Here is a 24,824-nt window from a genome sequence, read left to right on the forward strand (position 1 = left end):
ATAGCCATGTGAGTGGATGTGAAGTGCTATATCACTGAGGTTTTGATTTGCTTTTCTGTATTAGTCAGCTGGGCTGGCATAACACAGTGCCGTACCCTGGTTGGCATAAATAACAGAAATTTATTTCTCACAGTTCTGGAGGCCACGATCAAGGGACCAGACTGGTTGATCTCTGGTGAGGCCTCTTTTCCTGGCTCACCACGTCCTCAGATGGCCTTTCCTCTGCGCACACACGGAGAGAGCAAGAGTTGTGATGTCTCTTTCTGTTTTTATAAGGACTCCAGTTGTATAGAATTAGGGCCCCACCTTTATTACCTCATTTAACCTTCATTACCTCCCCAAAGGTCTATCTCCAAATACAGTTCCGTTGGGGGTTAGGGCTTCAAAATAAAAGTTTGCAGAAGACACAGTTTAGTCCATAACAATTTTCCTGATCACTGATGAAGTCACACATCTTTTCATGTGCTTATTGGCCTTTGTCTAACCTAATAAAACAATTCCAGGAATTTATAGTTTCAGTATAATGCCTCAAGCAAAAAGTAAAATCATCTTAAATAAGTATTCTCATTGAAACTTTTTGTTGTGAAACCATTTAAACAGGGTAACAAAGATTGACATAAGTTAGATGAAACATATTTCACAGTCACTAAATATAAATGATTGGTTCATACTTATTAGCTAAAAAGGATATCCCCAAACAAGTATCTTAGAAAGACTGTAATAAAAGAATGATAGAGTTATTAAGTCACTAAAAATAAAACAATTTAGGATTTAGTGTTCTGTTATTGTTCAGGTTTGAATTTTGGCAATGTATTCATTAACTTAAAGAAGGCTGCTAGCAGAGTAGCACAGGTTAACGTGAACCCATAAGAAGTTGAAAGACTGCACCAAACAATGTGATGTTAACATTCATAAAACACAAAGTAATGGATTTCTAAGAACATAAAGTTCACTTGAATTAGGAGATCTTAATAGGCAGTAAGTCTTCCATTAACGCCGATAGGTTCTTGAAAACTGATTTTATTTTCCTACCTGCTTATGCGAGTTTACCTTGGTAGGTGGCCGGAGCCTATCCCAGCAGCTCAGGGCTGAAAGTGGGGACCCACCGTGGACAGGACACCATTCCATCATAGGGTGCATCATACATACCACACTCAGTCAGACTGGGGGCAGTGGAGACACGCCAGTTCATGAAAAATGCACATCTTGGGGTGTGAGATGAAACCAGTGTACCCGGAAAAACCCCACACAGAGATGGGGAGAACATGCCAACTCAGAAGACAATGACCCTGTCTGGGAATTGATTTTTTTGTTCTCATCCACGTTGTCACGAAACAATGTTTAATGAAGTTATTTCAGTACCTGCTGTGCCTCATCTGATGAAAGAAGAAGTGCAGTGGATGTTAAATAAGTATATTCATAGAGGATATGAATGATATTGATGTAGAATATTTCTGTGTGTATGTGTACTCTGGGATCGTGGTCTTGCGGAACCGAAGAACAGAAGCACAGGCCAGAGAGGCAATGCAGAACAGGATAGTTTATTAAAGAAAAGAATTAGAGCTCCCAAATGGGAGGGGGTACCTGAAACTGGGATGCCCACAGCTTAAGCAAAGTCTTTTGTTTTTGCACTTTTTTTTTCCTGTATCTAAGGAGAAAAGCTGATGCCTACTGGTACATTTTTATCAAATTCTCAGCCTTGAGGAGGCTTTTGAGAAGGCTTTTTGAAACCAGTATTTTTTGAACAGGACTTTTTGAAACAAACCAGCTGTCCTGTTCTAATGATGTTTCTCAGGGCTACGGCCTTGAAGATACGACTGTGCTTGTCCGTTCTACCAGGGAATTCCTGACTGCCTGACATCATACGAACTAACCTGCATCAATCCCCCCTGTGAAGATGAAACCCTAACTGCCATTAGGAATAATGGCGACAACCGCTCTGGCTACTTCAGGCAGAGGAGGGGCGTAGAGAGACTGGCAGCTAGGGCTTGTCCAGAGGTCTATCTAAGGGTCCCCTGTAGATGAATGAGTCCAGGTGAGGATATTATCTTATGGGCCATCGTAGCCAACCAGTGGGTAGTCTGCAAGCTGAGACTCATTGTAGGCAACAGCATACAGTAATCCCTATAATAATGAATAAAAGAAAAATGAGAAAAGTTTCTTTAAATCCCACTAAACTAGGAAGCCAGGAAGTAAGGAAGAAAAAATCTAAGCCAAAGAATCCTGTTTTTTGTTTAATATTGGAAACTATGTCATGAATTTGTTGAACTTTATTTTCAATTAACTGAATTATCAGAGATTGAAACAGCATAACCCTGTAAAATTTTCACATCCTTTATTGTGTTTGAGGAGTAGGCAATCTATGGCAGCTCTGTTTTCGAGAAGTGCTTCTCTGACCTGTCCTAACACTTGTCCCATGGCGTGGATAGCCTGCCAGGTAGCATTGAGGGCCTTTGCCATTGAGCGAGCTATGTGACTAATCTCCACATTTAAGGCAATGGTCATAGTGGGTACTACAAAAAGAGACAAGGGCTGAATAAATGTATATCGCTGTTACAGCTAGAGTCCAAAGTAAGTTCTCTGCGAGGTCTAACCTGATGAGGCTTTTGAGGTAAAAAGACAGTTAATCTTCCGAGACAGCAGGGTCACCCAGTGCTATAAGCTGCGACGTAAGAGTAGGCTATCTTCCCACAAATGAGAAACCATCCAGCCAGTAATTTGACATGTGCATTATCATAACTCATAGAAGTGGTAAAGCTACAGTTCAAACTGTTACCACCTGAAAGAATAAAGCACTGGTCGGAGCAGCCGGTGAAATTAACACATTGATCAGCCAGAGTTACAGCTCTTACCTGGAGGGAAAACATGCTCATATCCTTTTGGGTACTGATGGGACTCCAATTATAGATATCAGAATAGGATATGGGCTTATCAATAAACTGAAAGATACCCCACCAGACAGGAAGTGAAAGTTTGTTCTATATAGGTTCCTGCAGTAAGACAAAAGTCTGATACGTTTATTATATGTTTGGCTAAGTAAACCCATGTTTTCATTTTTTTTGGAAGGGCATGGGACTAGCTTGAACTCCCTTTTGCAAGACTATTAAAAAGAGCAAAACTTAATAATACATTCCAACTGAATGGCTCTGTTGAGTAGTTCGTATATTTTAAGCCTATAGGAGGTGCTAGTACAGTAATCTTCAGGGAATTTCCAGAGGCTGATTAGAATGTAGCCTCCGAAGAAAATGCAGGCTACTCCTGATCCTAGACCTGCCCAGGATAGATAATGACATGAAGGGGGGGCGGATCTAGCACAGCACAACTAACTAGAAAACTGAATCCCCCTAGTGTGTTCTTTTTAGTTAAATTTTATCATCTGAGTACTTACCTGTACGACATAGAAGAAGTTTTAGGTCCTCTAGGGGTTGGCTGGAATATTTAGGACTTTTGTCTTTTCTTTTATGGGGGTGTGTTTGTCCAGGGCTTGACTCAAGAGTGGTGGATCCAAGAGTCAGATTCTGGGACTTTTATTGTTGTGAGGCTAGAGAGAATCACGGTGTAGGGTCTCTTCCACACTGGATCTAGTGTTGAAGACAAAGAAGGGAGAGATTTAATAAGAACTTCATCCCCAGAGTTAAATAGGGGTTTTTGACCTGCTCGGGATTGGGCTTTTGACAATTGTTGGATGGCCTGTTGAAATTGTGCTAGAGAGGTTATATGTTGGGTTAATTCTATAGTCTCACGATCGATTAGGAGGTCATTGGTTAAAAAAGGTCTTCCATATAACATTTCAAAAGGGCTTAGACCACATTTAATTGGGGTATTTCGAATGTGAAGAACAGCTGTAGGAAGTAAAGCTATCCAATGTTGACTAGTTTTTTGTGATAGAATGGTTTTTGATGATGTCATTGGTCTTTTCTACCTTGCCTGAGGATTGTGGCCTCCAATCCACAACGGTAGAGGTGATAGTATATCCCAAGGGCTTTGGAAACACCCTCGGTGACTGAAGACTTGAAAGAAGCTCCATTGTTACTTGGGAGAGACCTGGGAGGCCAAATCTAGGTATAATTTCCAAGATTAAGACCTTGACTACTTCATCGCCTTTTCTGTCCTACAAGGAAAGGCTTCAACCCAGTGTGTGAAGGTGTCTACCCATACTAGGAGATATTTATACCCCTTGGCTTTGGGCATTTGGGTGAAGTCTAACTGCCAATCTTCCCCTGGGCATTTGCCTTGTCTTTGCACCCCTATGGGTGCCTGAGGATGTGTTCGAGGGTTATTTTTATGGCAGACTTCACAAGATGTAAGAATATGTTGTATAGTGTTTTGAAGATCTTTTCCTGTGAGTAATCTTTGGGCCTTTGGAAAATTTTCCCAGGTAGAAGGTTTGGTGGAGGGTGTTAAGAATTTTTCCGTTGATTGGCTGCTGGGGGGTATAAACGACCATCCTCCCCTTGTATCCAACCCATGGGTTGGGCAGTGTAGCCCCTTGTTTTGGCCCAATCTTGTTCCTTTTGAGTATATTGGGGCTTAATTTGAGTTATGGATCCATCCCAAACTAGAGGAGCTTGTATAGATTAAGACCCACTTTGGCAGCATTTTTAGCTGTTTGGTCTGCTAATCTCTTGCCTTCAGAAATCTCATCACTTCTTTTTTGGTGTCCCTTGCAATGCATGATTGCTATTTCTCAAGGAGAATGTGCTGCCTGTAGTAATCGGTTGGTCTCCTGGTGATATCTGACGGGTGACCCGGTGGCTGTTAGGCAGCGTCTTTCTTTCCAAATGTTTCCATGGGCATTTAATACTAAAAAGGCATATTTTGAAGCAGTATTGGCTCTCTTTCCTTTACTTAGCTCCAGTGCTCGGGTGAGAGCTATTAGCGCAGCAAATTGTGCGCTGGCCCTGGAGGGAAGGCTTGTATTTTCTAAGGTACCATGTAGAGTAACCACAGCATATGCAGCCTTTCGTATGGCATTTTCTATAAAAGAGCTCTCATAGTGAAGAGCGTCGTCTGGGTTGTCTAGAGGTGTTTCTTGTAAATCTGCTCTAGCAGCATAGGTTTGCATTAAAACTTGTTGGCAGTTATCAGTTAATTCTTCCTCTGTCTCAGGGAAGAGTTTGGCTAGATTAAGGGTGGAGCAGATCCATATTTGGATTGCAGGACCCTCTAATAAGAGAGCTTGATACTGCCAGAGGTGGCTATCTGTGAACTGGTGACTATTATCAGCATTTAACAGCCATTGGATGTGGTGTGGGGCACAAACAGTTAAGTCTTGTCTCATTGGGAACTTGATGGTTTCGTGAACTAGGAGAGCAGCCGCCACTACGGCTGGAAACAAGTGCTGCAAGATCTAGTTCCCTTGGGTTGCATCAGGACTCCTAAAGCCATTCCTTTCCTCTCTGTTATCTATAGGTGAAAGGATTTTCCTGTGGGAATGCTTAAGGTCAGCACACTTAATAATGCCTGTTTTGAAAGGCTGAAAATCTGTTTTGCCTCTGGGCTCCAAAGTAATAGGTGGGTATTTGCAGCCTGAGTATCTCTGATTAACTGATTGAGAGGATGGGCAATTTCTCCATGTTCCCTATCCCAGGATCCATAGGCAGCAGTAGCTGGTGATACCTAGGAAACCCCTTAGTTGTTTAAGGGTCTTAGGTAGGGGATAAGTGGAGATGGGACGGATCCTGTCCTGTCCCAGGACCCTAGTCCCTTCGGAGATAATTAGTCCAGGTGTTTGACAGAAGTTTGACACATTTGGCCTTGGCCTTGGAAATCTTGTAGCCCTTGGAGGCTAAAAAATGTAGAAGGGCTGTAGTGCCTCAGCTGATGAGGTCCTCAGATGGAGCACACAATAGGAGATCATCAACATATTGTAAGAGTGTGTAACTGTTATAAGAAAATTCTGACAGTTCCTTAGAGAGAGCCTGTCCAAATAGGTGGGGACTATCTCTAAACCCTTGGGGCAGTACTGTCCAGGTGAGCTGTAAAGTCTGGCTTCCATGGTCCTCAAAGGCAAAGAGATATTGTGAGTCAGGATGTACTGGTATGCAGAAAAAGGCATCCTTTAGATCTAAAACTGTGAATCATCTGGCAGTCTCAGGTATTTGGGCTAAGAGAGTGTAAGGATTTGGAACTACAGGGTGTACAGGAATAACTGCCTCGTTGATGGCCCACAGGTCTTGGACTGGTTTCCACTTCCCATTTGGTTTGGGAATTCCTAAGATGGGCGTATTGCAAAGACTACTGCATTCTTTAAGAAGGCCTTGTTGTTTGAGATTGTTAATGATTGATATTAGTCCTTTCTTTGCCTCAGGTTTTAGAGGGTATTGTTTCTGGCAAGGAAATAGAGTGGGGTCCTTAAGATGAATATGGACTGGGGTGGCCATTAAGGCACGATTGCTTATCCCCTGTGTGGCCCAAACTTCAGGGCTGATGTCGGCTTCTACAACTGGGAGGCAGCTAGGAGGACTTCCAGGGGCCAGGAGGACAACAGTGCCCATCTCAGTCATGATGTCTCTTCCTAACAGTTGGGTACGGCTTTCTGGCCTGATTAAGAAAGAATGGGAGAACATTAGATCACCCCATATGCAGCCTAAGGGCTGGGAAAACTATTTAGTAATTGGCTTGCCCATTACTCTGAGAACAGTAACATGTCGATTAGAGAGGGTCCCTGGGTTGGAGAGGAGGATGGAGAAAATGGCTCCTGTGTCTAGAAGGAAATCAATAGATTTTCCTTCTATTTCTAGGGTTACCCAGGGCTCGTGAGTCCCAATGATTAGGTGGGATGAAGGAGCCTTCGTTAGAAGGCCCAGGCCCCCTCAGTCCCGTGTGGGAGTCTGACTGGCCGAGGCTGGCCTCGGGGGTGGGGGCCTCTGGGGACAGTGTGACTTCCAGTGACCCCCTTTACAGATGGGACAGGGCCATGGAGGTCTCCGGGTCAGTTCCAGTTGCTATGGACATTCCTTTCTCCAGTGTCCAGACTTCCCGCAGCAGTAGCAGCGGGATTTCCCCTGGGTCCCCTGTTGGGCTGTAGCCTATAAGGTAGCCACCAATACTTCTGCCTTTTTTCTTATTTTCCTCTCCACATCCTAGGCTTTTTCCTGGTCCTGATCATAAAAGACAGTGTTGGCTACCTTGAGTACTTGGTCCAAGGTGCCTTTGGGGCCAATAGGCAATCTTTGTAATTTTCTGCGGATATCTGGGGCAGCCTGAGTTATAAATTTGTCTTTTGGAAGAATTTCCTCTTCGAAGGAGTCTGGCCTTATAGGAGTGTATTTAATTAAGGCCTCTCTGAGTATTTCTAAAAAGGCTGAGGGATTTTCTTCCGAATTCTGGCTAATAATAGACAGCTTTGAATAATTGATTGGTTTGGTCCTTATTCTCCTTAGTCCCTCTAAAACGCATGCCAGAAAATGTTTTTTTCTGCCAATTTCCCATGGCTGTATCAGGATCCCAGTGTGGATTGTTAGTGGGTACTGCTTGCTTCCCTGTAGGAAAGGGCTCCCGAATGGGGTCCCCTTCTGCCTGTTGATCATGATATGCTAGGAACTGATCATCTCCAAACTTTTTGGCAGCTTGTTGGGCTGCTTGTTTCTCAGAACTGGTGAGAGTTTGATTTAAGAGTAACATGGCATCTTTCCAAGGGAGGTCAAAGACCTGGATTAAGTTTTAGAAAACTTGTATATATTTATCAGGGTCATCTGAAAACTTCCCTAGATCTCCCTTTATTTGTCTGAGATCCTGTAGACTGAAAGGAACTTGAACCCTGACAGGCCCAAATTCTCCTGGCATCTCCTGTAAAGGAAGTAGATTTATTCCCAGCTAGGGGTGCTTTTGTATAGGAAGTCCTATATAGGAGGGCAATGAGAGGGAGCTGGGGCAGGAGCCGGCTCAGGACGAAGGGCAAGGTATAGAGTCTTGGGACAGTCCTCTGCCTTGGTGTCTACTGAGGGGACCTCCTCTGGAGAGGAGGGTCCGGTTGGAATTTCCTTTGAATGGGTCTCCTTTAGAGGAGGGGAACAAGAAATCACAGCCAAAAGAGCTGGATCAAACGTATACTTTTGGCAGAGGTCTGGGTTGTCCCTTAGAGCAAAAGAGCCTGAACATATGGAACTTCAGATCATTTGTCTTCCTGTCTGTAAAACATATCTAGCTGCATGATAGTATTATAGTTAGTACTTCCCTCTGAAGGCCAAGTCTCCCCATCTTCTAATTTATATTAAGGCCAAACCTCAGAACAAAAGACCAGGTACCGCTTCTTCAGAGTCTGAGGGTGAAATTTGTCCCAGTGTTTCAAGATGCAATTCAGGGGGGTGAAGGTGCATGAGGGCTGATTGCCCATCTGGAAGGGAGGAAGAACAGAAAGGCGTCTCATTGCAATTTGTCTCACAACAACCTATCTAGAGGATCCTATAGAGCCTGGGTCAAGGAAACCACTGACTGGTTCCAAGGCATGTGAGGAGACACGGCACACCAGGGTTAGTCATGCTTAACGAGGCTGCCCAACCTGTGTCCCCAGTGAGCGCCTGCCCAAATCTGGGAATATCCCTGCCTGAATGTCTGGTGTCGTCTGCCCACAGACCAAATAAGGTAGTGGCCGACAATGCAGTGTTTCAAAGTAGAGGGGTGTATGGCCTGACTCTGGGCATCTCGAAAATTGATGGCACAATCAATGTACTGGGGGCCTTCCAAATAGAAGTGGTTAAGGAGGGAGTATATGCTCAAGTCCATCTAGGACTTTCTGTAAAGAAGATACGTTGCTTGAATGAAAGGGTGTAGAGGGAGGCCATGTTGTCCAATATGTGAGGGGGACAGAAAGAGGTATCAGAAGCCCCAAAAGGCTTCGGATAGGGCAGCTTCCTTAAGGAAAAGCGACTCCAGAATATGTCGGTTTTCCCCAAGGAGTTTGCCTGATGGTTGGCAAAAATCAAGGTACAAAATGAACATGGTGAGACATTCGGGACCCCAGGGTGGTGTCCTCGATGGACTCGGGCTGCTAAACAATTATTGGACAATGGGCAACGGGTGAGAAAGTCACAGAAACAACAGATGTTGGGTGTGAATGTCAGAACACCTCCATTTGCACTTAAAAAACTTGGAGGAGATCCCAGTAGGATGCTATGAAAGGGTATGCCAGATGCCAGTAAATTTTGTCCTGAGTAACAAGGGATGTCCTATAGCGACAGAGGTCCATGTTTTTACCTTAAGATGTCTTGAGGCTGGTGGAGAGTGTTGAGGAGGTTTCACAGGGAAGAGGCCCTGGACCAGTGTTTCAAGAGCTGAGGAGAGATAGTGACAGAATGAAAAGAACAATATAGATGGGAGGAGTCATTCAACTGGCACCTTTACGGGTGGTTGGGCTGGGAAGAGACCTAGGAGACCTTTGGACCCACCTCAGAGTAGCTGTGGCCAGAGCCCCTCAGTTGTCTGCAAAGGCCCACAATCCTGGCCACGTGCCAGTATTCAGCCTCCTCGCAGAAAGGAAAAACTGCAGCAGAGGAATAGGAGAATGTAGCAGAGGAGGGGTGGGAGAGCCTCCAAATGGCACCTTACCGGGCAGTCAGGCTGGGAGAAGACCCAGGGAGTCTTTGGGATGCACTGCAGAGTAACCATGGCAAGAGCTCTTCAATTACTGCCAGGGGTCATTCACCCCAACCTCGTGCTGTCTTCGCCCCCTGCTTTACAAGAAAAGGCAAGAGAAAAGGCAGTTGGACTAAGGCCAACGTCCCTCCAGCTCAGCACCGGAAGGGGTTGACCAGCGCCCTTCTGCAAGCCTGTCCTCCGTGTCTTATATATTGGCAGCCGCGCTATTCGCTTTTAAGTGGCTGATGGAGGCCCAATTTTGTTGAGAGATAGAATCAGTAAATAGGAGCCTGAAACCAGGCACGCAGTAGCAGAAACAGTGTGCTCACCTCTCCTTCGTATCCCGGAGGAGCTCCCAAATGTTGTACGATATTTCTGTGTGTGTACTCTGGGATCGTAGTCTCAAGAAACCAAAGAATGGAAGCACAGACCAGAGAGGCATTGCGGAACAGGACAGTTTGTTAAAGCAGAGTTACAGCTCCCAAGTGGGAGGGGGTACCCGAAAATGGGATTCCCACAGCTAAAGCAAAGGCTTTTGTTTTTATACTTTTTTTTCTGTATCTCAGGAGAAAAGCTGACACCTACTGGTACATTTTTATCAAATTCTCAGCCTTGAGGAGGCCTTTGAAAATGCTTTTTGAAACAAACCAGGACTTTTTGAAATGAACCAGCTGTCCTGTGCTAATGATGTTTCCCAGGGCTACAGCCTTGAAGATATGACTGTGCTTGTCCGTTCTACCAGGGAATTCCTGACTGCCTGAACTCATGCTGACTAACCCATCTCAGTATTTGTATTAAAGTGAAACATATTTGTATATGTGTATGCTGAAATCAAAGAACAAGCTTTTAAAATTTCATGGAATATGATTGTGAAAATATAGTTTTAGTCTAAAAAGAAAACAATAAACCCAGCAAATTAGAATCACCACAAGTATTGTCTCAACAGTTTGATAAATGTAGTAATTAATGATAAAATGAGTAAACAAAAAACTCTTTCCATATGGAAATGTAAAAAAATTATCTTTTAAACAATGTATGACAAAGGAAATCAATTCCAAAATTGCATGACATTTATAATATAATAAAAATAAATATGTGCATTAGAAACCATAGGATATAGCTAAATTAGTGAATAGAGGTAAATTTGTAATATCGTATTTATATTAATAATGGAAGAACAGTAACAAAAGTATACTAATGAAAGCAGAAGAATTTAAAAGTGAAATTAATAATAAACTGGAAAACATAGAAATTGCAGAATATTCTTACAATAAAAAATAATAAAATGGGTGAAACTTTGGTAACCCTAACAAAAACAAAAGAAAAGAAACACTTTTTATATAAGAAATTCAAGTGGGGATAGATTTGTAAAGATTTAATGCAATGTCAAATCCCATTCATAAAATAGAGTGAACTTGCCCTACCACATATCAAGGATTTATGTAAAGCTCTGAGTAGTTAAGTAGTATGCAGCTGGAGGTGGGATATTTTAATGAATTAGTGAAACAGAAAAGAAAGCTTAAGATAAAACATGTGCTTTATAGGCAATTGGTCTTTGACACATGGCACTATCTCCACAGAGCAGTGGGGAAAGAATTCTGAGGGAACCTTATGGATCAGAACCAAAAAATTGGATTCAGGTGGCTTGATGACCTAGTTTTCAAAGCAAAAGTAGAAATATTCTATATGATGACAAGGAAAACGTGTTCATGAGTGTGCTTAGGGAAGGAATTAATAGGATATAAAAAGGCTTAAGCAAGGGAAAGATGGATAAAATGTATTCCCTCCTACTTCACCCACTAAGTTCAGTTAAATGTGTACTTGCACATATGTACATATAGTACATCTATACGTGTGTGTGTGTGTGTGTGTGTATGTGTATTAAGATTCTGAAAGACGGAAAGGAGTGAAGATGAGTTAGGGACGTTGGCACCTGATGAAACACTGGGTGCCAGTAGGAGGCCTCTGGAGGCCTGATCTCTCACCTCTGCCCAGTGTTTGAGTAGCATCTTCTCCAACTCCCGGGTGTCAGTAGAGGTTTAGTGGGAAACCTGGACTTCTCTCCCGACTTGGCAGTAGTGAAGTTGCACCCCACTTCTTCTATTGGCGTGGTTTCAGAGGAGGCTGGCTAAAACTGAACATCCACTTTCATAAAGTCCAGTTCTTCAATTGTCTCTAAGGACCATGGTTTTGTTGTCCTGTGTAGAAACATTGGAACTCAAAGGAACACAGATTATTCCTATGTTTTTTTCCTAGATATTTTTAAATTTTACGTTTTATACATTGTGATCTATTTCATATTCATTTTTATAGAAAGTGTGAGGTGTATGTTTGGTTTAAATTTTTGAAGAGGGAATCCAGTTATTCTAGCACTATATGTTGAAAAGAATATCATTTTTTCATTAAACAGCATTTGCAAGATCTTCGAAAACAGATGGGAATATTTGCATATTTCTGCATATGTATACATTTTAAATTCTGTATGTGTAAGATTGTTTATTTCTGTGGCATCGCTATTCTTTTTTGTTCATCGACATATCCTTATGACAATAGCACATTAACATTATGACACTAGCTTGTTAATTAATTCTTGAAATCAGGTAGTGTGAATCCACCAACTTCCGTCTATATCAGTTCTAAATGAGCTTCTTGATATTTACAAAAAAGCATGCTGGCCTTTCAGCTGGGATTGCATGGAATCTGTAGATCAAATTAAAGACAATTGACATCTTAATATATGGCTTTCTAATCGATAAATAACATATACCTCTCCATTTATTCAGGATTTCTTTTATTTCTTTCATTATGATTTTTTTCATCAGTAGTTTTCAGAATAGAGATACCGTGTGTGTGTGTGTGTGTGTGTGCGCGCGCGCGTGCGCACGTGCGCACATGTTGTGTGTTGTGGTAAATTATGATGTTTATCTGATTTCAAATTCCCATTGATCATATTTGTATATTATTGGCTTCTGTATATTGACTTTGTATTTTGCCTTTGCTGAAAACAGTTACTAGTTAAGGAATTTTTTAAAAGATCTTTTTGTGATTTTTCTGTGTAGACTTACTCTGTATCTTTCATTTTTATTGTCATATTGTATTCGTTTGAACTCCATTACACTCTTAAGTAGAAGTCCTGAGAGTAAACACCCTTGTCTTTTTTTCCCAATCTTAGGGTTAAGACATTCAGTCTCTCATTCTTAAGTATGATGTTAGATACAGGCTTTTTGTAGATTCCTTTTATTTAGGTCAATGAATGGATTTTGAATTTATTGAAATATTTTCCTACCTTAATTTATAGGAGTGTGTGGTTTGAATTCTTTAGACTGTTTATATGATGGATTATATTGATTAACTTTTGAATATTGGAACAGTTTGCATTCTTGTGATGAATCCCACTTGATCCAGATTTATTATTTTTTATATATTGCTTTGTTCTTTTAGCTACTGTTTTTCAGTATTTTTACATTTATGTCATGGGGGATATTGGCACCTACGTTTTTCTTTTCTGAATTTTCTTAGGTTTTGCTATAAGGATAATACACACCTTATAAAATGATTTAGGAAATAGTCTTATATCTTGTATGTTCTGAAAGAGATTACAAGGTCTGACAGTTCAGTTCGTTAACTTGTTGCAACGATGTTGCTAACCTTTTTTGATGTCAGAGGGATTATCCATTATGAATTTGTACCAACTGAACAAACATTTAACCAAGTTTACTTTATGGAAGTGCTGCATTAAAAAGTTAGACGACCTGAACTTTTCGCCAACAATTCATGGCTCTTGCATCATGACAGTGCACCAGCTCACACGGCACTGTCTGTGAGGGAGTTTTTAGCCATCAGACAAATACCTGTACTGGATCACCCTCCCTACTCACCTGATTTGGCTCCCAATGACTTCTTTCTTTACCGAAAGATAAAAGAAATATTAAAAGGAAGATATTTTGATGACATTCAGGACATCAAGGGTAATACGATGACAACTCTGATGACCATTCCAGAAAGAGTTCGAAAATTGCTTTGAAGGGTGGACTAGGCACTAGTGTCGGTGTATAGCTCCCCAAGGAGAGTACTTTGATGGTGATTGTGGTGATATTCAGCAATGAGGTAGTACTTTTTCTATGATGAGTTTGCAAACTTAATTGTCAGACCTCATATGTAAAATTGATATTATTTCGTCTTTAAACATTTGGTCGAATGCACTAGTTAGCTCATATAGTCCTGGAGCTGCTTTTTGAACTACATATTTTTGACAACATATACAAATTCTTAAATAGATCTATTTAGGATATTTCTTTCTACATGAATGAGTTTGGTAGTTTTTATTTTTAGGAAATGTGTCCATTTCATATGAATTGTCAAATTTATAGGCATAGAGTTTTTCATAATACTCTTTATTATCTCTTTAATATGTCGTGTCAGTAGATACATCCCTTCTTGTTTTTATTTCTGATATTGATCATGTGTTTTCTCATTTTTTCTGTGTTGATTTTTATCTTTTTTTTTTAAGTCTTTACAAATATGTAACCTTTGGCTTCATTGATTTTTCTCTGTTTTCAATTTTATTTTTTAGTCCTTATCATTTTCTTCCTTTTGTTATCTTTAGCTTTACATTCTGTTTGTAGTTTCTTAAAGTGGAAGCTTAGAAAACTATTTGGAGGTCTTTTCTAATGTGAAAATTTTAAGATATAAACTTATCTCTGAGTACTATTTTAGCTGCATGCTGCTAAATTCTATGTTTTGAACAGTCTTGTTTTTATTTACTTCAAAATATCTTAATGTTCTATTAGATGTCCTCTTTGACCCATGGTTTAATTGAAAGTGTATGAATTTAGAATTATTTTGTATTTTTCCATATAACTTGGTGTTACTGATTTCTAGTATAATTTCTCTCTATGGGTTGAGATCACACTTTATATGATTTCTTTATAGTTGTTAAGATTTGTCTTACAGCGCAGAATGTAGTCTATCTTGATGAATGCTTCATGTGCATTTGAGAATAATGTGAATTTAGCTCCTTTTTAATCTATTGTTTCTGGGTTTTGAGGATATGGTTTTTACAAATGCTGCTTCATCTCTTCTAGCTGTAATAGTGTAATAGTGTGATATCTTCCTGTCTCTTTTCTTTTTCTGTGTTTTGTTTTCCTGCTTTTATTCTCCAGTGTGGTATGAGATGGCCACAAGTGCCCTAAACAAACAGACTTGTTTCTCTTGCCCATGCAGATTTCATTGAGTAGATAGGAATATGTTTCCAGGTAAATCTTTTGGCAGTGGCTGCTGTGACCATTTCCCAGAATGTCTTGTGAATGGAAATTTCTCAGGATTCTTCATGATCTTTCCTATGAATTCTTGGTTTGGCTCAAGGAAAATTTTGCTAGTGTGTACAAATCCTTTATGTCTGTGGAAGAACTGCATAGAACAGTGTTTATTTTTTTTTCCCTCCTTCTTTTTGGGATGCATGGGGGCTTGAGTGTGGTGGATATTGTCAAAAAGATTTTCTATTATGTTAGACCAGCTTTTTCTCAGATCTTTGGCTAGAAGAAACCGGCTTTTCTCAGAGCTCTTTTTTTTTTTTTTTTAAGATTTTATTGGGGAAGGGGAATAGGACTTTATTGGGGAACAATGTGTACTTCCAGGCCTTTTTTCCAAGTCAAGTTGTTGTCCTTTCAATCTCAGTTGTGGAGGGTGCTGTTCAGCTTCAAGTTGTTGTTCTTTCAGTCTTAGTTGTGGAGGGCACAGCTCAGCTCCAGGTCCAGTTGCTGTTGCTAGTTGCAGGGGGCACAGCCCACCATCCCTTGCGGGACTCGAGGAATTGAACTGGCAACCTTGTGGTTGAGAGCCCGCGCTCCAACCAACTGAGCCATCCGGGAGGCAGCTCAGCTCAAGGTGTCCTGTTCAACCTTAGTTGCAGGGGCGGAGCCCACCATCCCTTGCGGGACTTGAGGAATTGAACCGGCAACCTTGTGGTGAGAGCCCACTGGCCCATATGGGAATCAAACTGGCAGCCTTCGGAGTTAGGAGCATGGAGCTCTAACCACCTGAGCCACCGGGCCGGCCCCTCGGAGCTCTTTTGTCTCTCCCTATTGTTGGCTTTGGATTGCAGGTTTCTCCACCACTTGAGCACCCCATATAAGATATCTGGGAAGCAAAAAGAAAATCTTGAAACTGTGATCCATGTCATTTCTTATGTCCAAGAGTCCACTTTCTTTCCATTTTGTAGCATCTTCATTTGTTTTTCAAATTTTTTTCCCCAGGGATTTGTATTTGAAAGAGGGAGGGCTGGGGTTGCTTCATCTTGGCCAGCACTGGACACATCAGTTTTTGTTTTTGTTTTTAAGTGACATCATGGATGGGGTAGAGAGAGAGAGAGAGAGAGGCTGACTGTGTCTTTCTGAGTGCATGAATTTTTAATTTTGGAAATATAACCAGAGACTATAGACAATACATGACAAAAATATATGGCTATAAGCACCTCTCAATAAGAAATGTAAGATTCAAATGATGTTTTCCATTTTTGTCATTTTAGGATATTACAAAGTTGACATCCACATTACGAGGAACCAGGAAAAACAAGAGAAACCTTTGTGGCAAGTAATATTCAGTGACAACAAAACATTGAGTAGAGAAGAGCAGAAAGTTATAGCAAAACCAATTAATCTGGATATAACTCCAGAATTTCCACAAAAAATGCCCTGTAAGTGTGACTCATGTAGAATGAATTTGCCACTTGTTTCTGAATTAATTGTTAGTGATAGAAACTATTCAAGAAAGAAGGCTGATTACATGAATGTATGTGAAAAGTTGCAGCTTGATATTAAACATGAGAAAACTTATACTGGAGAGCAGTCTTACAAATATAATAAAAACGTGAAAGCTCTCAGTCGTAAGAAAAATCATCAGATATTTGAAACTATGGAGAAGTCCTTTGAATGTAGAGAACTTGGAAAAGTTTTACATAATGAGGCTATTGTCTCTGTTACAGCTCAGAGTTGTCAAACAGGAGAGGAATTCTGTCAGAATGATGAATTTAGGAAAAACTGTGATAAAGCAACTGTGTTTAACCAAATGAGAGCTGGCACAAGAGAGAAATGCTTTGATATTAATGAATGTGAGAGATCGTGTCACAAAACCACCATTGTGGAATTCAATAAAGTTTGCAGCATTACAACAAACTATGAATGTAATGAAAATGAAAATAACTTCAACAGCAATTCACCCTGCACTCCACCTCAGCAAGCAATTACAAAACAGCAAGCTTTTGAAAGGAGTAAATGTGAAGAAAACTTGAGCCAAAACTTATCCCATCTAGTACGTCAGAAGATACAAAGTGGAGATAAGTTCTGTGTTTTTAATAGAGGTGCAAATGACTTCTCCCAGGAATTACACCTTACAATGCATCAGATAACTCAGACAAAAGAGGAAGTCTACAAGAGTGGTAAATATGGAGAATGCTTGTATCAAAACTCACTTTTCTGTGTACATCAGGAAAGTGACACAAGAGAGAAGTCATTAGAAAGTAATGAATGCAGGAAATCCTTTTACGAGAAAGCACACCTCATTCAGCATCAGAGGACCTGCTCAGGGGAGAAAACGTGTGAATGTGAGGAAAGCAAGAAATCCTTTTGTTCAAATTCACTCACTATTCACTATCCTGCTACTCATATGGGGGTCAGTCTCTGTGAATGTAATGAATATAGTAAAACTTTCTATCAGACATCAGATGCTAATGAACATCTGACAATTCACAGAAAGAAGAAGCTTTATGATAACAATGAATCTGGGAAATCATGCAAGAAACCTTCCCTCTTAGTACACCAGACAGACACAGAACTGAAACCCTATCAGAGTAATAAATATGGGAAATCATTCTTCAAGATGGCACAGCTCAAAGAACATCAGAGAATTCACACAGGAAATAAACCCTATGACTATAATGAATGTGGGAAACCTTTTCCTCACAATTCAACTCTCAGAGTACACCAGAGATTTCACACAGGTGTAAAATCCAATGTATATAATGAGTGTGGGAAAACTTTCTCCAAAAAGTCAAACTTTACTGCACAGCAGAGAATTCACAAAGGGCAGAAACCTTATATGTGTAATGACTGTGGGAGATCTTGTGCCTGTAATTCAACCCTTAGAATTCCTACAGGGGAGAAATCATATGAATGTCATGACTGTAAGAAGACTTTTGCGTATAATTCAGCCCTCAGAGCACATCAGAAAACTCACACTGGGGAGAAACTCTATCAATGTAATGAATGTGGGAAAACTTTTTCCCAAAAGTCACACCTCAGTGCACATCAGAGAATTCATACAGGTGAAAAACCCTATGAATGTAGTGAATGTGGGAAAACCTTTTCTCAGAAATCAAACCTCAGTGGACATGAGAGAATTCACAAAGGGGAAAAACCTTATGAATGTAATGAATGTGGCAAAACCTTTGTCTTTAAAGCAGCCCTCATAGTCCATCAAAGAATTCACACAGGAGAAAAACCCTATGAATGTAGTGAATGTGGGAAAACTTTCTCCCGGAAGTCATATGTCAGTGCACATCAGAGAATTCATACAGGGGAGAAACCTTATGAGTGTAATGACTGTGGGAGAACTTTTGCCTCCAATTCAGCCTTCAGGGTACACCAGAGAATTCACACAGGGGAGAAACCCTATGAATGTAGTGACTGTGGGAAAACGTTTTACATGATATCACACCTTAGAGCACATACGAGGACTCACACAGGAGAGAGACCCTATGAATGTACTATATGTGGGAAACCTTTTGCCCTTAAATCAAAACTCAGAATACATCAGAGAATTCACACAGGAGAGAAACCCTATGAATGTACTGAATGTGGGAAAACTTTCTCCCGGAAGTCAAATGCCACTGCACATCAGAGAATTCACACAGGAGAGAAACCCTATGGATGTAATGAATGTGGGAAAACTTTTGTCCGTAAGACAGCACTTAGAGTACACCACAACAGAATGCATAGCGGAGAGAAAACCCCTATGAATGTAATGAATGTGGGAAAACCATTGTCTACAAAGCAGCCCTCATAGTCCATCAAAGAATTCACACAAAAGAGAAACCCTATGAAGATGACGACTGTGGGAAAACTTTTGCAGACAGTTCATCCCTCAGGGCACATCAGATAATTCACAGGGGAGAAACCCTGTGCATATAATGAATGCAGGAAATTTTTTGTCCCTAAGGCAGCCCTTAAAGTACATCACAACAGAATGCACAGAAGACAGAAAATCCTTGCGTGTAATGAATCTGGAATGTCCTCTAAGAACTCATACAACACAGTGGAGAATCTCATGACAGACTGGCAAATTGTTTCCTTTAACTGTTTTTGTTCTAGGCACATAGCTTGTCTGAATTTCGCAGTACAGTCGTGAAATATGATACTATTACATTTAAGCTAAGTGTGGCCTTAAAAAGTCTCCTTATATTGTTCCCTGTCTGTGTTATACTGGAATGGAGAAATTTCCATGGAAGACTTGTGTGCTGTGTATTGGACATAGAATATAAGGTTAAAGAAGCTAGAGTCTGAATAATTGGGTGAATCAATTCCCTCCTAATTTTTTAATTCCTCTCTGGCTTTTTTTAAGCCAGAATTAAATTTGTACTCTGTTGAGCTTTTACAGATTTCGGTCTCTTGGTTAAATGTATATAGTTTAGGCAACTCACTGTTAGAGTGGGATGAAATGCTGTAAATACAATAAATGTAAGAAGACCTATCAGAGTTCAACCTATCATTCTACATCAGAGATTTCACATGAGGAAGAAAACTTCTGTCTATGTCCTGAATAATCAGAAGACTTCATTAAAAATCATAGAAATCTTAGGGAACAACACAAATGCCTTTACCACCAACTGAACTTCATTAAACATGAAATAATTAAGATTAGACTAAAATCTTGAATTTTGATAACTAATTTTTGAACACATACTGAGTTTGCATCAGATAATTTTTTCTGAGGAAATGTATCACTTTCAAAATTGAAGATAAATTCTTGGCAGAAAAACAGACACACGGACCAATGGAATAGAATTGAAAACCCAGAAATAAACCCACATAAATATGAACAGATAATTTTCGACAAAGAATCCAAAAACACAATGGAGAAAAGACAGTCTCTTCAATAAATGATTCTAGGAGAATTGGAAAGCCACGTGCAAAGGAATGAAATGACTGCTCTCTGTTACCATATACTAAAATTAACTCAATATGGGTCAAATACCTAAACTATAATACCTGAAACAATAAACTGCATAGAAAAAGCATAGGAACTAAACTTCTGGACGTTGAGTTCAAGGATGATTGTATGAATTTGACTTCAAAGACAAGGTAAGTAAAAGCTAAAATGAGTGGAACCATATGAAACTAAAAAGCTTCTGCACAGCAAAAGAAACCATCAACAAAAAGTCAGCCAACCCAATGGGAGAAGATTTTTGCAAACAACGCCTCCAATAAGGGGCTAATATCCAAAATATATAAGGAACTCATACAACTCAGCAACAAAAAAAACAACCCAATTAAAAAATGGGCAGAAAGAAGACCTGAATAGATATTTCTCTAAAGAGGACATACAGATGGCCAATAGAGCTATGAAAAAAATGCTCACCCTCACTAATCCTAAGAGAAGTGCAAATAAAAATCACAATGAGATCTGACCTCATACCGGTTAGAATGGCTATCACCAATAAGACAAACAATAAGTTTTGGAGCAGCTGTGGAGAAAGGGTACCCTCATACACTGTTGGTGGGAATGCAGATTGGTGCAGCACGATGGAAAGCAGTGTGGAGTTTCCTCAAAAACTTAAGAATAGAATTACCATATGACCCAGCAATCCCTCTCCTGGGTACATACCCAAAAAACCTGAAAACATTTATCTGTAAAGATACATGTGCTCTAATGTTCATTGCAGCTTTATTTATGCAATGGCCAAGACATCGAAACAAGTGTCCTTCAATAGATAATTGAATAAAGAAGATGTGATACATATACACAATGGAATACTATTCTGCCATAAGAAAAGATGAAATAGTGCCATTTGCAACAACATGGATGGAACTTATGATTTTTAGGCTAAGCAAAATAAGTCAGAAAAAGCTGAGAACTATGATTTCACTTGTGGTATATAAAACTAAAAACAACAACGAAAGAACAAGACAAACAAATGAAGAAACAAAAACTCATAGACACAGACAATAGTTCATTGGTTACCAGAGGGGAAGAGGGGAAGGAGGTGGTAGGTGAGCGTTGAAGGGATCAAATATATGGTGATGGAGGAACTGACTCTGGGTGGTGAACACACAACATTATATATAGATGACGTATTACGGAATTGTGCACTTGAAACCTATGTAACTTTACTAACAATTGTCACCCCAATTAACTAATAAAAAAAAGTACATTCTTCACCTAGAATTGATGTACCAAAACTTGTGCTTTATATGTAATACTAAGTTTTATAGCAAATACAGAAGGAAATATTTCCCTATGCACAAACACTGTGGTATGTGAAGTTTTAAACATTGAAGAATAACGTGAACTCTGGAGAACACCAATAAATGTTTGTGAGTATTGTCTGAGCTATGGGACGCATCTGTATGGGTATGTAACAGATTTCATTACTTCTTCTAGTAGGAGGCAGTAGTCAAACTTGCTCTGGTCAAGTTCACTTTCCTTTTTTGAGTGACAGTCTATGTGCTCTTCTGTTTCTTCCCTCAGCTTGATGCTGTTAGACTTTGGCCTGCCTGCTGTGTCTGAATATTGGTCTGGCCCCGTTTTTCTAGGAGCTTGTCTATCCATGAGAAAAGGACTCTTGTGTGAATGTGTGTGTATGTGTGTGCATGCATGTGTGTAGTGGATTGATTCTTACATGCTCTTTTGACCTTCATTTTATGCCATTTATGGTTCATTTTACGCTGAGTATTTAAAAAGCAAGTCTTCTTAGCCCTCTTGTTTGCATGTAGCCTGAGCATCCTGTCTAGGATCTTTTCCCAAAACCATGGTGCTTGCTCGCACTGCAGCATTGCAAACGAGTTAATTTCTACCCTTCTTGAATAGCAGGCTTTATAATTGGAATTAAAATCAGGGCTACTTTTGTGTCAGAAGCACCATATTGGTATTGAAAAACATTCACATTTTGGGAAACTATATAGTCTTAACCAAGGAAATGTTTGGTCAGTCTGTCATCATTTCAGGAAACATGGTTTGGTCAGCACAGAGAAATAAGTAACTGAAATACTAATTTTTAAAACCTGGACCACTGAAAACATATCAACCCTGGACACGTTGCTTTCTGCAAGTATGATCTGATAGAGTATGTGGAAAATATTCAGGTCAGTTGATTCTCTAAGTTTTCTATTCCCCATCTTGTGTTGATATGGTGTGAGGGAAAACGATGGTATAATTGTTAACACTAAGTGGAGAACAGGTATTTCTTTTACACTGACTTATCAGCACTTAATTTAGCAGCATCCCTGCCAAAGAAAAGAGCCAGTAGTAAGAGCCCATCGCTGGATGAAGGCTCTGTCATGGGACCTCCAGAGCTAGCACACCTTACACTGGATCAGCTCTCCTGGCTAGACAGTTTCAGCAGCTAAGAGAGTGTGTTTGCCTCTCTTCAGTGTCTTGACATGTTGATTCACAAAAGTTTATTGCACAACCAAAAGGGAAATGAAAGTCAGAAGCCATCTCCGTCTACACGCTTGATTTTTCAGAAAACTGTTGATTTACAGAAAAATAAAGGAAATTATCTAACCTGGAGTACTTTAAAAAAAAAAATTTAAATTCACTTGAGGTTAGAATAGTTGTCGATTTGAAGAAAAGTTACAAAACTAATTCGTATATATTCCTCACACATTTCCCCTTTTTAATATTTTTCATTACTCTGGTACATTTGTCATAACTATCATTGATAGAGTATTAAATAAACACATTATTTTTCAGTTTTTCTCTATGGTGTTTTTGTATCCGAAGATGTCATCCAGAATACTACATTACACTTAATTGTCCTGTCACCGTAGCTTCCACTGGTCTGTGACAATTACTCGTGCCTTCCATGTTTTTTATTACCTTGACAGTTCATGAGTACTAGTCAAGTATTTTGTAGAATATCTCTTAGTTTGGGTTTTTGATATCTTTTTTTTTTTTTATGATTGCATTGGAATTAAGTGTTTTTTGTAAAAAGACCACATAGTTAAAAAAACACCATTTCTCATCCTACCAGTAGTATGTGCTGTCAACATGAATGATCACAGACACTGCTAAGCGTGGTCACCTGGTTTCTAGTTAGTGACCCTCAACTTGAAAGCATTTATAGCAAGCACCAGGCTTGCAACTTGGTAAAGATTTGTTTCATGAATTACTAGTTTTTCAAGTTGTACATAAAATAAGATCAGAATCCTTCATATACCATTCTGACTTTAATGTTGGAAACATCATAAACAAGTTAAAAACTAGAACATCCAGTATTTTTAAATCGCTTTAAGCAGATCCAGTTCACAGTCCAGATTTTTGGTTTTTAGTGTTTGTTGGAATATAATGAATGATTGCAAATGTTTGGCAAAACCCCATGTCAATTTCTAATAAAAACTGATGAGACAAGTAAAGAGTTAACAGGAGCGGGCTTGTGAGCTAGAAGGAACGAGCTTAAAATATAACCAGTTGATTCTAAAACCTCTGGCTAGCACTGCGCCTGCAAGCTGACAAGCACCTTACATCCACCATAGGTGGGGGAACAGAACAGTTCCTAATTGCAATGGCAAACCCTGCAAACTAACCAACACCCAACATAGATGGGAAGAGAACAGTTTGCAATTACAACAGTAACACCCTGCAAGCTGACATCCATCATAGAAGGGAACAGGACAGTTCCCAGGAGAAGACAATTGTAGTAGCAGCCCCCCTGAAAGCAAACAAGCACCCTACATCCTGCACAGAAAAACATAAAACCCCAGAACTACTGCTCATTGGTGCAGCTGTGCCTATTGGGCTCTGCCCTGGCAAAATTCCCTTTGCCAATATTTCTCTTCCAAACAGATCTCTCTCTCTCTCAATCTCAATGTATTTACTCATTCACCTATTGGTGGACATTTGGGTTTCCAGTTTGGCCCATTTATGAGTAAAGTTGTTACTATGAACACTAATGTACACATTTTGTAGGGACATAGGTTTGTATTGTGTAAATTCCTAGGAGTGAGATTTGGGGCTGTATGATAAATCAATGCCAACTGTTTTCAAAAGTAGTACATCATTTTACATTTTCATCAGCAATGGATGAGAGTTCTACTTGTTCCACATCCTTAACATTTTTTAGTGTAATTAATTTCTTTAATTTGAGTCATTCTAGTGGGTGTGAAGTTATTCTCATTGGGGTTTTAATTTTTCTTTGATGATGAATAAAGCAGAGCATTTTTTCATGTGGTTACTCATTATTCATGATGTTCTTTGGTGAAATGTCTTGCTAAATCTTTTACCCAGTTTAATAGAATTGTTTGTCTATTAATTTGTCAGAGTTCCTTATTTACCTGTAGTGTTTGAGGAAAATCTAGGCGGGAAAACAGGTTTTGCCAGATTACAGCAACCAAGGAGGGAGAATGATGAAGCAAGAGAGGCATGGAGAGGGGAGGAGATTGGGCAGGACCTTGAGGCACGGGTAAGACTTTGGGTTAATAATAAGGTGAGATGCCCATGGATGATTTTGAGTAGGGAGTGGCAAACAAGGGTTACATTTAAGGGACCACTTTGTTAGCTCTGGGAATAGACCAGGGGAACTACAGTGAACACTGGATATGCTAGAGCATTATTGCAGCAGTCGGGGGTGTGGGGGGAGAGAGAGAGAGAGGAGAGGAGACTGGTTAGTTGCAGGTCTGAATGGTCTGACCCTACTTTTGTTCCTGATAGTCCAAACTACATAATTTCAAATGTGGGGCACTGAGTGATTTCCTTGATCTTCTCAACAGAAGAGGGCTCACTCAAGGCCTTTACTTGGAATACACTTTACTGAGAGTTGAGGGAGGGCTGACAATGGTGGTTCGCTTAGCTTAACCCAGTGGTTACAGTTGTTAGTTGGTTGCACTATTATGGTTGTTTGTGTGGCTCTTTGACTAGTGTGTGCTTTCTTCATCTTGGGCTATAATCTTCATGAGAGTTGGAAAATGACTTCTCTTTTAATGCACCATCCCCAGTTGTAGCATAGTGCCTGAATTTCTTTAATGTGTTTTTTC

The 24,824-nt window shown here is 40.0% G+C and overlaps 1 protein-coding gene and 1 long non-coding RNA gene across 2 annotated transcripts in view; one reads left to right on the forward strand and one right to left on the reverse strand.

The window, feature by feature from the left end:
• LOC109439108 (uncharacterized) overlaps window positions 1-21,182 on the forward strand; it is a 36,148-nt gene extending 14,966 nt beyond the window's left edge. The window contains 4 exon segments of the mRNA XM_088794413.1: window positions 16,106-16,273; window positions 16,562-18,573; window positions 18,576-18,738; window positions 18,741-21,182. Of these exon segments, the coding sequence (XP_088650539.1) occupies window positions 16,106-16,273; window positions 16,562-18,573; window positions 18,576-18,738; window positions 18,741-18,904 (2,507 nt within the window). The 3' untranslated portion in view covers window positions 18,905-21,182.
• LOC141572113 (uncharacterized) lies at window positions 1,526-9,485 on the reverse strand. Its single transcript, XR_012497275.2, has 5 exons — window positions 9,390-9,485; window positions 9,199-9,275; window positions 8,228-8,338; window positions 3,389-3,581; window positions 1,526-2,124 (listed from the first exon to the last, which is right to left on the reverse strand). It is a non-coding gene; the product is annotated as an uncharacterized LOC141572113 (long non-coding RNA).
• Window positions 21,183-24,824: the final 3,642 nt, after the last annotated feature.

Source organism: Rhinolophus sinicus, chromosome 17, assembly GCF_057876585.1.
Source record: "Rhinolophus sinicus isolate RSI-liver-muscle chromosome 17, RSI-T2T, whole genome shotgun sequence".
Lineage (NCBI taxonomy): Eukaryota > Metazoa > Chordata > Mammalia > Chiroptera > Rhinolophidae > Rhinolophus > Rhinolophus sinicus.